Source organism: Porites lutea, chromosome 10 (genome assembly GCF_958299795.1).
Source record: "Porites lutea chromosome 10, jaPorLute2.1, whole genome shotgun sequence".
Classification (NCBI taxonomy): Eukaryota; Metazoa; Cnidaria; class Anthozoa; order Scleractinia; family Poritidae; genus Porites; species Porites lutea.
This window is the reverse complement of record NC_133210.1, coordinates 17,842,546-17,856,867: the sequence shown is the minus strand read 5'-3', so window position 1 is coordinate 17,856,867 and position 14,322 is coordinate 17,842,546. Positions and strand designations below refer to the sequence as shown.

At 38.7% G+C, this 14,322-nt stretch overlaps 2 protein-coding genes across 2 annotated transcripts in view; one reads left to right on the top strand and one right to left on the bottom strand.

The window, feature by feature from the left end:
* Positions 1-2,728: 2,728 nt before the first annotated feature.
* On the bottom strand, positions 2,729-12,665 carry LOC140950935 (NKAP-like protein). The gene is made up of 11 exons (XM_073400151.1): positions 12,463-12,665; positions 11,278-11,325; positions 9,991-10,071; positions 9,217-9,266; positions 7,701-7,815; positions 6,851-6,915; positions 5,883-5,933; positions 5,194-5,272; positions 4,308-4,457; positions 3,526-3,588; positions 2,729-2,947 (listed from the first exon to the last, which is right to left on the bottom strand). The coding sequence occupies exons 1-11, from the start codon at positions 12,618-12,620 to the stop codon at positions 2,842-2,844; spliced, it is 966 nt and encodes a 321-aa protein (XP_073256252.1). The 5' UTR covers positions 12,621-12,665; the 3' UTR covers positions 2,729-2,841.
* A 160-nt stretch (positions 12,666-12,825) lies between these two features.
* Positions 12,826-14,322, top strand: part of LOC140950107 (uncharacterized) — a 4,470-nt gene continuing 2,973 nt past the window's right edge. The window contains exon 1 of the mRNA XM_073399282.1: positions 12,826-13,114. The gene's annotated coding sequence lies outside the window, so the exon portion shown is untranslated. The remainder of the gene's footprint in view (positions 13,115-14,322) is intronic.

The following is a 14,322-nucleotide window of genomic DNA, read 5'->3' as shown; positions in this document are numbered from 1 at the left end:
CCCGCCCCCGCCACTAAATCCTGGATCCTCCTCAGCTTGGGAAGTAGCAGCAAGGCGGAAAAGCGACCTCTACTCGCCACATTTCACCTGCGCCTAGTGTAAGAAATAGCTGGGTACTCGAAGGATAGTTTCTAGGGTTTAGCGAGTCCGAGAGCATCATGGGTATTAGGCTGCTAGTCTCAATGTAGAGGGTCTCAATGGGGTTAACCGATAGGCGTAAAACGGCCAAAAATTTAGTCGATAGCCGTAAAAATTGAAAAATTTTAACCGTTAGCCGTAAATAGGGTAAGAAAGAGTTAACCGTAAAAGAAATCGTTCCCTAGATTTGTTAATTTTAAGGAAGGTGCTAAACTCACTTATGGTTGCGTTTTTATTTCCCGGCTACTTTGACCTCGTACGCAGGTCAGGCCAAGCACCTAGCTTTTAGGTGTTGACCTAGGACCACCTAGACCTGGGCTCCATTTCCGCCGCCGCTCTCTCGGAGAACTAATTTTTTCTACGGCGAAAATCTGGCTTCTTACTGGGGATTAATATTTGAGATTTTCAGGAGGTCGTGCCCTCGAAATACTAGCAACACGCAGAGATGTCACTCTTTGTAAAACACGTCGACGATAAACAAAAATTCCATTTAACAATTCCCTGTTTTTCTCTGACGCTACGGCGTCTTCCCACGCAATCTCGGTCAAGGCATTTCGATGGTGTATCTGAGAAAAAAACTCGCTCAGACCACGTGACCCGAAACGCATCAGCCGCGCGGAAGAATGAGGCCTACGGACAAGGCAACGGCAGACAGTCGTTCTGTACAGTCCTTCAAATGTTAAAATTTTGCAAAAGAATGGCTTATTTCATCCCGAGATGATCCTAAGACCTTTATTTTGCTTTAAAGATACAAAAAATACCGGTTTATTAATATTTAACTCCTTGAAACAAAAGAAATTAATTTTTAACTTTGTTGTTAACCGTAACTGGAAAAAATTAACCGATAGCCGTAAATGAGCCAAAATTTTAGCCGATAACCGTAAAAGCCACCACCCCATTGAGACCCTCAATGTAGTGGCTCAATGCAATGTTATCCTCGATTAAAATGTCATTTCGTTTGTTTCAAACCCAGTGTCTTACGTCACTATGCCGACAAACTCAAAAACACAAAAACAAAAACTGAACATACAAAAGTTAAAATTCAATTGCACTATCAACCTTAGTGATACAAAGTGTATTATAATATTTTCTTGTTCTCGAAGAGTTACTTCAGATATATATTTACAAGTGATGGAACTTAACCAATCCACCGAATAAACAAACTATACTTTTCTTATTGTAATTAATCTACAGCAAGTACAGTGGCACCAAAACTTCAACGGACTACTTGATCAACCCCAAGAACTCTTTGTTTTTTTATGGGTTCTTTATTACTTAAAACATATGCATTTACAAGTACCAAATGAAAATCGAATATTATATACTACATTTCATCGCTTTACGACCCGTGCATACAATCATTGCAGCTATCATTGTCTATTGACGTAAAATAAGTTCACAATAGGCTAGTACACGCATCAGGGAGAAGTTCCTTGTGTAACGACTGGAAACAGTATCATCGTGGTAGAAAACAAGAACTTAGAATTTACAAAGTGAACAAAGTACCTTGGGGCCTTCCCATGAGTCTTCTCGTTAGCTTTGTAACCTTCCCATGTTACCTATGCATGGTTTTGTTCCTCTGCAAATATAGTGTTTTAGCAGTGCTCCTCTCAACCAATCGAAATTTAGATTTGTGACGAGAATACGGGGGTGGATTTCATATTCAAAGCACGTGGTCATTCAGAAACACCACAGAGATAAAAAAAGCGCTTCACGAAGAGACCTAAAAACAGGTTTCTCTTCTAGGATGCTAGCTTAACGAACGTAAAAATCAAACCAATCTGTTTTACGTATATATGATGCCAGATTCTTAGAAGAAACTCTAAGCTTATGACTTTCGTTAGTGACTAGTGACCGCGCTTTAGGGCGATCTCGTAGACCTAAGGGGTAGTCAATCGGGGCAAGAGGTAAAAAATCCACAAAAATGGGCGCGAACAAAAGATAATAAGCCAAAAAGAGGCTAAGTGCACCACCTTTCCTGTTATTTGCATGAGAATAAAAAATATTTTTCACATTAATGGCTTCGCACTTAGCCTCGCTTTGAAATAGAGGCTTAGGACAACTCGGAAATGGCCTATTAAAGAGTACAGCTGGAGTTAACGTACTAACGTCGTCATGCCTACGATAATGGATGCATCCTCCTTCTCCGACTTAGAATAGAGACCTTAAGCAACGACTAAGGTGAAGGCAACGAGAACGGAAAAAAGCAATAGGTTTTGATTGGCAAAACAAAACTTTGCACTTGCATCAGGCTTTTTTCTTCACTCCTTTGCCGTGGCTGCACTAGAACCTGAAAGTGCCTAATTTCACGTTTTGTCGAGAACGTGAACACAAGACAACGACTTTCTTTTTCTTTTCCTGAACTTTGATACAGTCTTTTAGAATTCAACTCCAGAAAAATTTGCCAACATTTGACGGACTGAACGAGTTGGAATAAGTGAGATAAAGTTTGAAGTTGCGCCAATTCACTTTTTAAGTGACGTTTTCGTAGCCGTAGCCGTCGCCGTCGCCGTCGTTGTTGCTAACTGAACTGTAAACCAGTTCGCTGTACAATTTTAGCTGTTTGCTGTCCGACAGTTAAATTAAAATAATAATAATAATAATAATAATAATAATATTAATATTAATACTAATACTAATAAATTCAATATGCAGGATGGGAGATGACAGAAGGTGTACGAATGGAAAATTATGGTTTACAGTTCATTTCTTGTTGTTGATTTTTTGGTGAATCATCTCTCGGAAGTCGGATAATATCTTGTTCTCTCTCTTTGATCTTTCTTCGTAATTAAACATGGCCAATGCTCGTCTAAGAGAGAAAGATAAGGAAATGAGAAATCAATATTCCTTACCATTTTGTATTCAAAGCTTGATAAAATTGGAAACGCAAGGAAGGTCTGCTAGGTAGCTTTCACGGAATGGTCACACTTTAGTATATCGTCCAGAGACTTGAAAAGTTAGAACTTCCGCGTGCAGCATAAAACATAGCACCAGAGGTAAGTACTACTCAGTAACTTTTATTTGAATGGACACTCCACAGGATTTCATCCACACACTCCAAAATTTGGAAAAGTGAGAACCACCATGTACAGCATAATAAAAAGCAACAAAGGAAGGTAACGATCAGTAGCTTTCATTTGAATGGTCACACTCAAGTATTTCGTACACAGATACAAAAGTTAGAACCACCTGTACATTATCAAATAGCTATACCGCACGGTAGTAGCTTTCACAAAATTGCCCTTATTTTGCGGTTTTACCTGGACTACAAGTACAACTGTAAACTCATAAACGCATCGTCTAAAGTGATGCTTAACTGCACGTCGTATATACCTGTATGCGACAAACAAATTTTTTAAAAGGGTAAATAGACACAAAATAACTTACTTCTCATCAGCGCTATAAATCTGGTTTTCTTTTCTCAGACGGACGGCTTCCATACGACGATGTCTTAAGAGAGAATAGAAAATAAAATAAATACATACATCCATTCATACAAAATGACAATAATGATGATAATCGAAGAAACCTGTCTTAAAACATTACATAATTAAGAAATTAAAATTGTGGCCGAGGTTTAAGCTCAATTTACACCGTCAAAATAATCATGGACACGATTATTTCCGAGCATAATGTGACTTTTCCGTTGCCATGATCGTCATAATGCTTAAAAACCGTCTCCGTCCACAATCAGCCATTAAAAACGCACATCTGACGGTACGTTTTCGTTTGCTCCGACATGTGCTCTTCGCGGACTAAAGTCCAAGGCGTTTGTTATTCTTTTTTTGCTAAGTTCTCATTTTCTAGTAAGTGGAACATGGGCAAGGTTGTAAAAAATACCAGTTAATGTACTATCTGTTCATTTTTTCCAAATATTGAGCTTCTTTTCGTCAGAAACGCTTCGCTCTCGTCTGTTCCCTTGTTAAAATTAACATGTAGCGTATGAGTAGTTATGTCGGCGTTTTCGAGAACCTTTCTTTTTACCCGTCAACATTAAAGTAACAAAAAAAACCCAGAAAATTTCAAGCGTTTTCGAAAACGTCTGTTTGTAATTTTTTTTGTGAGGGCACAACGCCAAAATACGGAGAAAATCTTTGGGTTTTAAACAGAAACGTATTAATTATTTATATAAAGGTCTTATATGCCTAACACAAAACAAGGATTCAAACCTGCTTCCGCTCATAACGAAGCCAGAGGATTCAAAAGTGGCAATTTCATCACTGGTGAGGCCAATTTCACCACGACGAGGAATTCTTTTACCCTCCTTGACATACTGGGCCATAGCTTCACCTTCACCGGGCAACAGCGCACCACCAAAGCTGATAACAAAGGAACAAGTTAAGCGGAAAGCAAAACAACAGTGTCAGCTCATTCTGTAGGGTTAGTTTGGTTTTAATTAGTGGTCTGTGGGGCAGAGATCGCAGGCTCGTTACCGAAGACTGGACGAATAAAGAAGGTTTTGTGTTTACCCTGCGCCGCGTAAGATGGGAGAAATAGCACAGAGCTCTAGTAGGCCTCAGTCTCACAACATTACGTCACCATTTTTTCTCGACCGTTTTCAGTCTGTCTCTGTCCGCTTGTTACAAAGCACAAAGTAGCTGGGTTCGTGTTAAGACACATTTCTTTCACATCCATTTGCCCACCGTAAAAACGTCTTTGAAATTACGCGACTTTGTGAAGCACATTCTGATACACCTTTACCCCTAAGGTTTTTTTCGAGTTTTGTTTAAGACTAGTCGGCGAATATCCATTGACACTGCTGGAAATAGCACCTTAAAATTAGGAAACTCCCCAAGTTTACCAAGTTTAAAGGCGATACGTTAAAAGTGAGCGAAGATATACGTATGATGATCCGATAAGGGTCATTATACATTTCTGGGAAACTGCCCACCTACCCCTCTCCTAAGCCAACATCAACACTTACTTCTCACTTAGGGCAACAAGTTGGCTTAAGGGAGGGGTAGATGGGCAGTTCCCCAGAAACGCATGATAATCTAAACGGCCGAGAGTCACTCTCTCTAAATCGCGTTAGTTTTAAATTTAAATTGCCCTTACTCTCTGATATCCTGATTTGCTGCATCTTGTACCAGTGGTACAGGTCCTATAACGCCATTATCAGCTTCTTTGAGTTGGTCTAAGAATCAAACAGTCAAATAAATATAAACTGAGCAGTGCGTGCCACGAATAAAGCTTTCCAATTTAAAGCAGCTTCAGAATTGATCTGTGAAAAGGCCTTCAGTTTGGAAGGGGGCGAAAAACTCGCCCTTTTCACCCTTATCCTTCATCAGGGACGTAATTGAAAATGTCTGGTGTTAAAAGAAAGAGTTTGACAGAACGACAGTCGTTGTAAGCAACTGCCCTCCGCGCTGAGCTTCAGAATTCACCATTATATCACATTGCCTATAATACACCTTGTTTACCCCTACTCCCCCAAAAAGCATTGCCTTTATCTTCCCTTGGGACGACTAATACTAAGAAGAGATTGAAAACAATAAGTCGTATGCAAACTTTTTTTGCGGAGGGGGGGGGGGGTGGGGGTGGGGTAAGAAAGGTGTATTATGGGCAATGTGAAAGTGGTGAATGACAAAGGCTTTATGTATTTAAAGATGTTGCAAACTTTAGTCTGTGGCGTTAAAATTAGAATTCTCTGACAAATAAATTGCTTGTCATTTTAAGTTTTAAGTCGGAGGAAAGGATACAAATGCTTACAAAGTCCATTGTACAACTACACTAACGATACCAACCTTTCTTCTTTTCAATCCAGGCCTCTTGCCACTCGACATCAGCATCTCCTTCTGTGAAGAAAAAGACACCAAAAGACCGTCGAGTAAATCACCATAGCTCAATGATTTTTTTAAAGATTTTACAATTTCTGACTCCGATAAATTAGTTTACAACTTTTTGCTGCAATAAGTACCTCCCTTAATAAGTACAGACCTGCACGAAACGGGTTCTAAAACTGGCTATGATGTGTTGCAGTGTGCTGAGGGAAATTTTCTTATGAAATCAAATCCTATATGCATTAAGAAAGAGTAAGAAAATTTAAATTGAAGATATGATCGTCACTGTGGTAATTGCTATTTAAGCAATTGCAAATAAAACGGAAAAAATTTCGGGACTTCCACGGGATTCGAACCCATGGTCTCTGCGTTAGCGCTGCAGTATATTGTAAGCACGCAGTTCACATCATTTTCAAGTAAGAAAATTTGTTTGAAACATATATTTTGTATGTGTATGTTAAAATGAATAGGGCATATGAAAGTTTTCTAAATTCATGACATAAAATTCGCGTCCCCAACAAACGATGGGGCTGCAACAACGTTGCCATTTTGTTATACAGCTATTTTTAAAAACCTCTAACTAAAGGTAGCAGGTCGTTTCGCCCGGATGTAAGTCGACTCGCCAGATTTTTATTTGAAAAAATGGAATAAGCGTGAACTACAGTGACTGCATATCACACAAAATATATCAAAGATCGACGTTAAGCGATCGTTGCGATCGCTGAGGCGGTACATTTAGAGTTAAGTTTTATTTACAATCTTATAGTATTTCTCGAATGTGACCATCGAGATCGCTTGACTCTTTTTAGCAATCGCAGTAGTAGAATACAAGCTTAACTAAAAAACATTTCTGATACGCTGTGTTGTAAAGTGTTATTTGTCATCGGGTGAATCGACTGTCGTCCGGGCGGAACGAATACCACACTGAATACCTTCAGATTCATCTTCACTTTCCGAGCTTGACTTATGCCTCGTCCTCCTTTTGCGATGCTTTTTGCTGGAAAGATAAAAATAATACAATGTATCACGAAACGTAAAACAAAAGCGCTCAACTACTTTTTCCAATATTACCAGCATGTTACAATAAGCTGGTCCAGAAAATATCCATACTCTCACCTACAGGGTTTAATGGTTTGACCGCTACCCATTCCTCTCGAGAAATTCCACTTCAATAGGGTCATCATTTTCTTTAAAAACTCTAGTGTATTAGACTGCTACCCCTCGTAAATTCCAATGACTGCCAGAGGGTGAGTATGGATACTTTTCGGAACCACAGATTCAGCGAGCAAAGAAAGGCATGTCGGATTAGCCCAGGGCTAGTGGATTTTGCTATCAGGATTTTAAAGTTAAAATTCAGAAGAACTGTAATCAATCCTGCTAATCAATTTTTTTTTCAGACTGGTTAAAATGACTCTTGGGCTAGTACATGCTATAGTACAGATTGTAAATTACAGCTTGCTCAAATGGCAAGCTGTACAACTGACTCTACATCCGGGGGGGGGGGGTACTGCCATATATGGGCTATATAGGTCTCTATGTGCCACTGTGAAGGGTATGGTTTTCAAGCAGTTTACTCTAGAATAGGGTATATAAATCAGAACATTAAATTTTGGGTCTAGAAAAGGGTATCATTTTTCAGGAAACTGATCAGTTGATTGACGATTTTATCTAGACTAGGGAAACAGCTACTCTAGGATAGGGGGGATTTGGGGAGTTTACTCTAGTATCGGGTAGCAAAATTTAGCTGAACTAGCTCTGGTATAGGTTAAGGGTTCCAGTCACCTTTTCTTTTTATGACGTGATTTTCTTTTCTTTTTCTTGCTGGACTTCTTCTCCTTTTTTCTCCTTTTTTCATCTTCGCTGCTCTCATCTTCACTTTCACTATCAGCTAAAACACCTACATGTAACGAGTGTCAATGTAATAAAAGTATCAGCTGAGAGTGGAGCTAAAAAGGAAACAAGTTGCTACACAGGGTGTGGTTTTTGGCCTCTTTGCCCTGATACAATACAACATCACTTGAGTTTGTCCTGAGCGTCTTAACCATTTCAATCCCAATTGTGACCAGAGTCAAATTTCAACACAATTTCCAAAAGAAAAAAAGAAAAACAAAAGAACACAGTGTATCATGAAATCCTATTGCTGAAAAGATTTCAATTGAATCGTCACACCGTAGCATTTCATCTGGAGACTCAAAAGTTAGAACCACCTTACAAGTCTCTGTCATTCACTCACGGATTGGAAGGGAAGGAACATTAGGGAGTGTTTACATGAGAAAACATGCACCAGCACGAGTTTCATACCAGGATGATTTTTTGATTTCATAATATAGTGTTTACATAATGACTGGGTCATTTGATATCTCAGGTGAGGATTTCAACCCTCAATCAGTATGTCCAATTTTGGATCAAAGACCATCTAGAAGGTCCTGTAGAATAAGGAGCAAATTTTCTGCAACCATTTCCACAATAATGGAGGATCTTCATGCATGTTATGACCAATAACTCAATTGGAGATGGACTGACAAAAAACATGAAGCTAAAAGAGCATGGAAGAATCCTTTGCAGAAAATTAGCACTTAACCCTTTAAGCCCCAATATCCAGATACAAATTCTCCAAACTAATCTCTATATATTTCCTTTAAGAATGTGTTGAGAATTTGATAAAAGATCAAAGCATTTTCTCTTAGATGATCATTTTATTAACTCTCATAACCAAATCTCTTGACAAGGTATGAATATTGTTAGGAGAAAATGGATGTTGGTCACCATTGGGACTTAAGGGGTTAATCTCAAGTTTCGTTAGGAAACTGTGTTCAGGAAACAGCACCAAGCACATCAATCAAAAACTAAATGCAATGTAATGTAAAGTTCCATGCATTGGTTCGCATTGTACTTGTGATTTGTCAAGGCAACATGACAAATTTGTTGTGGCAAATAGATAATGGATAAGCAACTTCCTTAGAAAAGAAAGAAACTTTTTGCAGAAGAAAAGAAATTAATCCCACAGACATAATGGTCCCCAACATGGTCACCTTTCATTGTTTTGATACATCAATATGGCCGCCATGACATCATGTGACAACAACATAACCCACTCAGTTTTACTTTTCCCCTTATTTGAAAAGGCTGAGCTACAATGAAGCCACAAATGATGCTATTTTCCCCTGTTACAGAAGCTGGCCAGATGTACACTGTAAGCTTTAAGTTCCAATGCACTTAAAGGTTTGTTTATTTTGCTAAGACACCAGTCAGTATGATTACCATTCTTCAATCACTATGTAAGGTCAAATGTACTCACGTTTATTCTTTATTCCATTTGATACTGCAGTTCTCATCTCCTCATCAGAGCTGTCAATACAATTTGACAATATTATGTGTGAATAAGATTTTTTCAGCTTCCATGTACATGTATCAAAGTGAAGCAGAAATTCTATGGCAAGCAGTAAGGAGTGGTTGGAGAGGGTGAGCTTGGTCAAAGTAAAGTTTTTAAACATGGCCTCCAAGAATTTTCAAATAAAGTTTCAAATACAGTTAAGTGTTATCGGTCAAGGCCGTAACACCCTCCTCGATCTCCATAACTCTTCATAAGATACTCAGCCTCATTCATTAATTATTGCTAATTATAGGAACTTATAAATGTAAATTTCTGGGCTGTCACCAAGATTTCAAGTTGCTGGGTATAAGCAAGTATTTTATCGGTAGGCAGCCCTGAATTGAATGGTTTGGAATTTTCTTTTGGTTTTATTTTCCTTTTGCCTCCTATGAAAATAGCCAAGGCTCATGATAATGGTAGCCAGGGAAAATCCTGTCACCCTTAGTGCCAGCCCAGAACTTTTAAACCCTTTTACAAAAGATATAAAAGTATACACTGAGTGTATATTAACCTCAAAAATTCAGCATATGCACAAGAAACTAAAGAAGGGAGGGGGAAGTAGTAGGGGGATGTTTATCCCAAAGGGGGAGCCCTGTTCAGAAGACTTGTGTTCCTAGAGTTGGTTTCCTCCCGAAAAATTATACATGTAGTTAACTGTAACTGCTTATTCTTGTAAAGAACAGATTAAACTCTCCTTACTCAGGAGGTGGTTCTCTAGGAGAGAGACCCCAAACTTCAATGACTCCTGAAGCACTGATTGCTTCACGTGCTTTCCTACGCCTGTGACAAAACAAGAGAAACATTTGGTAGGTGTTGTGATCATGGCCATGAGATTAAGGCATTGGACTTGAAACAAAGAAAATCTTTGCATTTAAGTCCGGCTGCGACTACTAGCTGGAGTTGTCCTCAGTAGTTCTGAGTTCCAATCGTCTGCCATAGGTTTGAACATTTTATATTGTTTGACTAATGCCTCTTAAACTTTTTATGGTACATGCACATTATTTGATTTATTTGTTTCAGTCATTTTTCCAGCCCCTTCAGACACTGAGCTATAAGTACTGCAGAGGGGTAATGGCAGTAAATTACGTCTCTTTTCTGTCGTTACAGTTTCTATAGAAACAGCATTTTTCTATTGAATTGCTATTAAGCACAGTAAGAATTAACTAGGCATTTTCTTGAATGAAGTACATTTTAAGCATGTTTAGTTTCCCAGTACCGAAAGCTGCGGATATTCGTGGCTGCAGTCATCAAAGTCAAGGTTTTTATTAAATCCCGCCCATCTTTTGTTTTGAGTTCTTGTTTTCTCTGATAATAAAAAAAAATTATTGAACGGACTAAACTTTTATTTCCTGTTCCTAGTGTTAATGATAATAATGACGTAATTTCATTAATAAGTATTGCTATTCTTTTCTTAGTTATCGCCTTATTAACTAATGCTAAACCAGTAGCATGCAAGAAAGCCAGTAAAAACAAATTCGTCTTGTGGAGCACTCGCGACCTACAAACTTCAAACATTATTTTAAGCGTTGGTGCAACCAGATAACCATGTGGTGCAAAAGTTTGACACTAGAAAAATATATCAGCTATCGACTGACGTGATTTTTTTGCCCCCTTTTTTGTCTGTTTCTCCCTTTTTGCTTTTAAACTTGGCGCGACGGCAATGTTTTGCTTGTGCAATTGGTTTATATACTAGACTGGAAATAAAAAGCTGACCGGATGTTAAATTTTGTGCTCATGCACAGTGCGTTTTGCCACGGTGTTGCAGCTAGCACATGTGTTTGCTCTGACCTGTATGTGCAATATGCTCAGCATTCAAATTGGTCCTACATGTAACTTGAGCCAGTGGATGACCACCCAACAAGGAAGGAAGGGAGAAAAAGTTTAAAGGACAAAATCCAAACAGGTATGTTACATGTCCTTATTATTATTTTAATAAATTTCAAATTATAGAAAAAGTAGTGAAAAAATGCAAGAGAATTAACTTACTTGTCCATAAAGCTTTCTGGGGTGAGCCTTCTCTTGTGTCTGTGATGCCTGACAAAATTAATTATAATAATAATAGCATACATTGTACTACTGAAATGCTAATGCAGCTGATGTTGTTATAGCGGTTTCAGTGTCTTTACCAGATTTTTTACTTGGGGAGCTCCAGGGCCCCTTCTTCTAAGAAACAGGGATAAAGTTATCTTATTATGTCTATGAAGACCACACAGAATGAATAACAAGTAAGAACCACTTTCCAAAATGGTCTGAGGTGAGTACTCAATGTATGAACCTACATGTATGAAAGATGTTAGGTGATTCAAGATGGCAGTCACACACCGCTACAGCACTTTAATAGCTTTTTCCTGTGAAAGAAGCAATTTATTATGTTGTCATAGCAACGGTGATCTCTTCACATGTGAATTAAGATATCATGCTTTCGTACAAAATCTCACCTGGTATTTCACTGGTGTTTATATAATAAAAACATATATGTAAACAGTCGTGACGAAACGAGCGTTCGGAATGAATGCATGATCATGCACTTTACCCGGGGTATCCAATCGATGAAATCGATATCAGTCAATGCCAGTCAATATCAATTAATTGATTGATATTGATAATCGATGACCACTCGTGTGGTTATTGATTGGTTTTCTGATCATCGATTTCCATCAATTGAATACTCCGGATGAAACGGAAAGGCAATGATGGGCAAGTGGGTTATTTGAGTACATGTGCAACGGGATATATCCTTTGCGTTGAGAAGACTGGGTTGAAATTGTTTTACCTTTATTTCATCCCCAGGGCTTCAGGTAGCATCGGGAGCCCATCACAGGTAGCATGAGTGATGTCTGTTCAAGGTTGCTGTGTCAGTCGATAGCAATTGATGAACAATTTTTGTGTGGTCATTGATTGATCATCGATTGGCTGATACCAATCGAGACCAACTAACTGATTTCATCGATTGATATCGATTGATCGATTGGTTTTCCGATCATCGATTCCATCGATTGGATACCCCGATACTTTATCATGACACTCATCCAAGGCCACAGCTTCAAAGTGGCCTGGATTCTCGCTTCTCTTTACACTTCATAATTCTACAAATTACTGTAGGATTCGCGAAGAATCTGCAAAAATTAGGAGTGATAGGTTAAACTATAAATGAGATAGCAATGCACGTACCGAAAACGTTCACGGCTTCCGCTTCTTTCCCTGCTTCGGCTCCGACTTCTCGATTTTGAGCGTGATTTTGAACGAGGATACCGAGTTCTCCTGTGTTCATGTCTTGGAGATGGACTTCTGTCTCTCCTAGAGGAAGAATTCTCAAAATCTCTCGCCATTTTGCACTAAAACTTTCTAGTAAGAAAACATGGCAGACGCACGAAGAAAATAGCTAGAAAGAAGAATGGAAGCGAGGTTTTTGTTTTTGTGGTTTCCAGTTCCCTCCCGGTGATTTTTCGTGACTCTCTACATGTAGCACATTTTCAAGTCCCGCTTAAATCACATAAACAACCTTTTGACGCCTTTTTGCCGTGGTTTTCCTCTGACGTCAGTTCTGTTTCGATACGGTATGAAAGCGGAAGGTTTACATATCTAGAAATACTTGAATTTAGTAATGAATGCTTTCTTCAGCCCTCATGCATAATTTGTCGGTACTCTCCAAAGTACCATAGTAAATTTGGAAAGTGGCAGCCAAGTTCTGTTCCTTTTTGCATTTCACTTACATGCGTTGACTATATTACATTGAAAAAAGAACTTATTTATAGGATATTTTCACTAAATTTTTGCATTCTGCTACAATGGTTGCCATCATAGCAAGGGAGCAACAAAGATGGTAAGTATCCACCCAGGAGTGTTAATTCAAGACGTACCTGGGTCTACTAATATGTACTCCCAGGGGCCCCACTCACATATTTTAATGACGGGGGGGTCCGACAGAGGTTCATATTTTATAGCCAAAAAAATCCCAACTTCAGAATTTGTCTACCCAAAAAAATCCCTACTTTTTTTAGCATACCTTAAAAAATCCCTCAGTGTTTTTGCATCAGCAAATTTTATTACTTATCTTCTGGAAAGCTAAAACATGTCAACTTCAACTTTGGTTTTAGTCAAAAACAAAACTATACAAAAGCAAATACAAAAAGCTCGCATGACTGTTATAGTGTCTCTTCATCCTATCTTCTGCGGCAACTTTACAGGAAGATATTCATTATGGCATCTACAGCATGTCTTGTCCTTAGCACATTCTTTGCTTGCTATTGTACCGAAACATCCCAATGTAACAGACCTCGTGGCATCAGACTCTTCACCATGTTTTTGTGCAACTGATATCTCAAAAGGTGGACAGACAATGTTATGTTACTAATATTTTCAAGAGAACTTCTTCATACAACAAAAATGGGATCACAACTGACTGGACCTCTTAGCTCTTGCTGGAACTCAACAGCATTAACTACCGGTTTGAGTTTAGTTTACAAAATCAGTTTTCCCTGCCTTTGTTTTTACATAGCAATGTGATCATTTGATAATAGATATATATCAGCGGGTAAACATCTAATTCATAAAATGTTCACTTTGTATACAGTGTTTCCATTGTGGTCTTGATGACTGGCTTGAAAGGCTTTGAATTACGTGACCTATCGAATATTTCTCTAGGGATTAGATGCGCGCGGAGTGCCGGTAATTACTTTTCACATAGATTTCCATCTCAGAAATATCCCGTAATACCACACAAGCAGTAAATTGCACTTATGTTATTGTTGATTTGAGCTGATGAAAAATACAATACCCCAAAAAATCCCTGTGTTGTTTTCACGACCCAAAAAAATCCCAGCGTCTTTCATAGAAAAAAATCCCTTTTGGCCAAAATGTCAGACCCAAAAAAATCCTTCGGACCCCCCCGTCATTAAAATATGTGAGTGGGGCCCCTGGGTATGTACTGGTGTCTAGTTTACACTAACACAGGAAAAAGGACAGGGACGAAGGTGTGGGTCTAATTTGAGACCATTTTAGCGTACAAAATGATGGGTACCCTGGGAGCAG

Bases quoted from the DNA above. Each gene is read 5' to 3' on its own strand.
- LOC140950935 (XM_073400151.1), bottom strand. From the start codon at position 12,620: ATGGCGAGAGATTTTGAGAATTCTTCCTCTAGGAGAGACAGAAGTCCA. The intron at 10,072-11,277 runs GTAAGTTAATTC...GTTTTGTCACAG, and splicing joins CCAGAAAGCTTTATGGACAA to GCGTAGGAAAGCACGTGAAG. The intron at 5,273-5,882 runs GTTGGTATCGTT...TTTGATTCTTAG, and splicing joins CTGGATTGAAAAGAAGAAAG to ACCAACTCAAAGAAGCTGAT.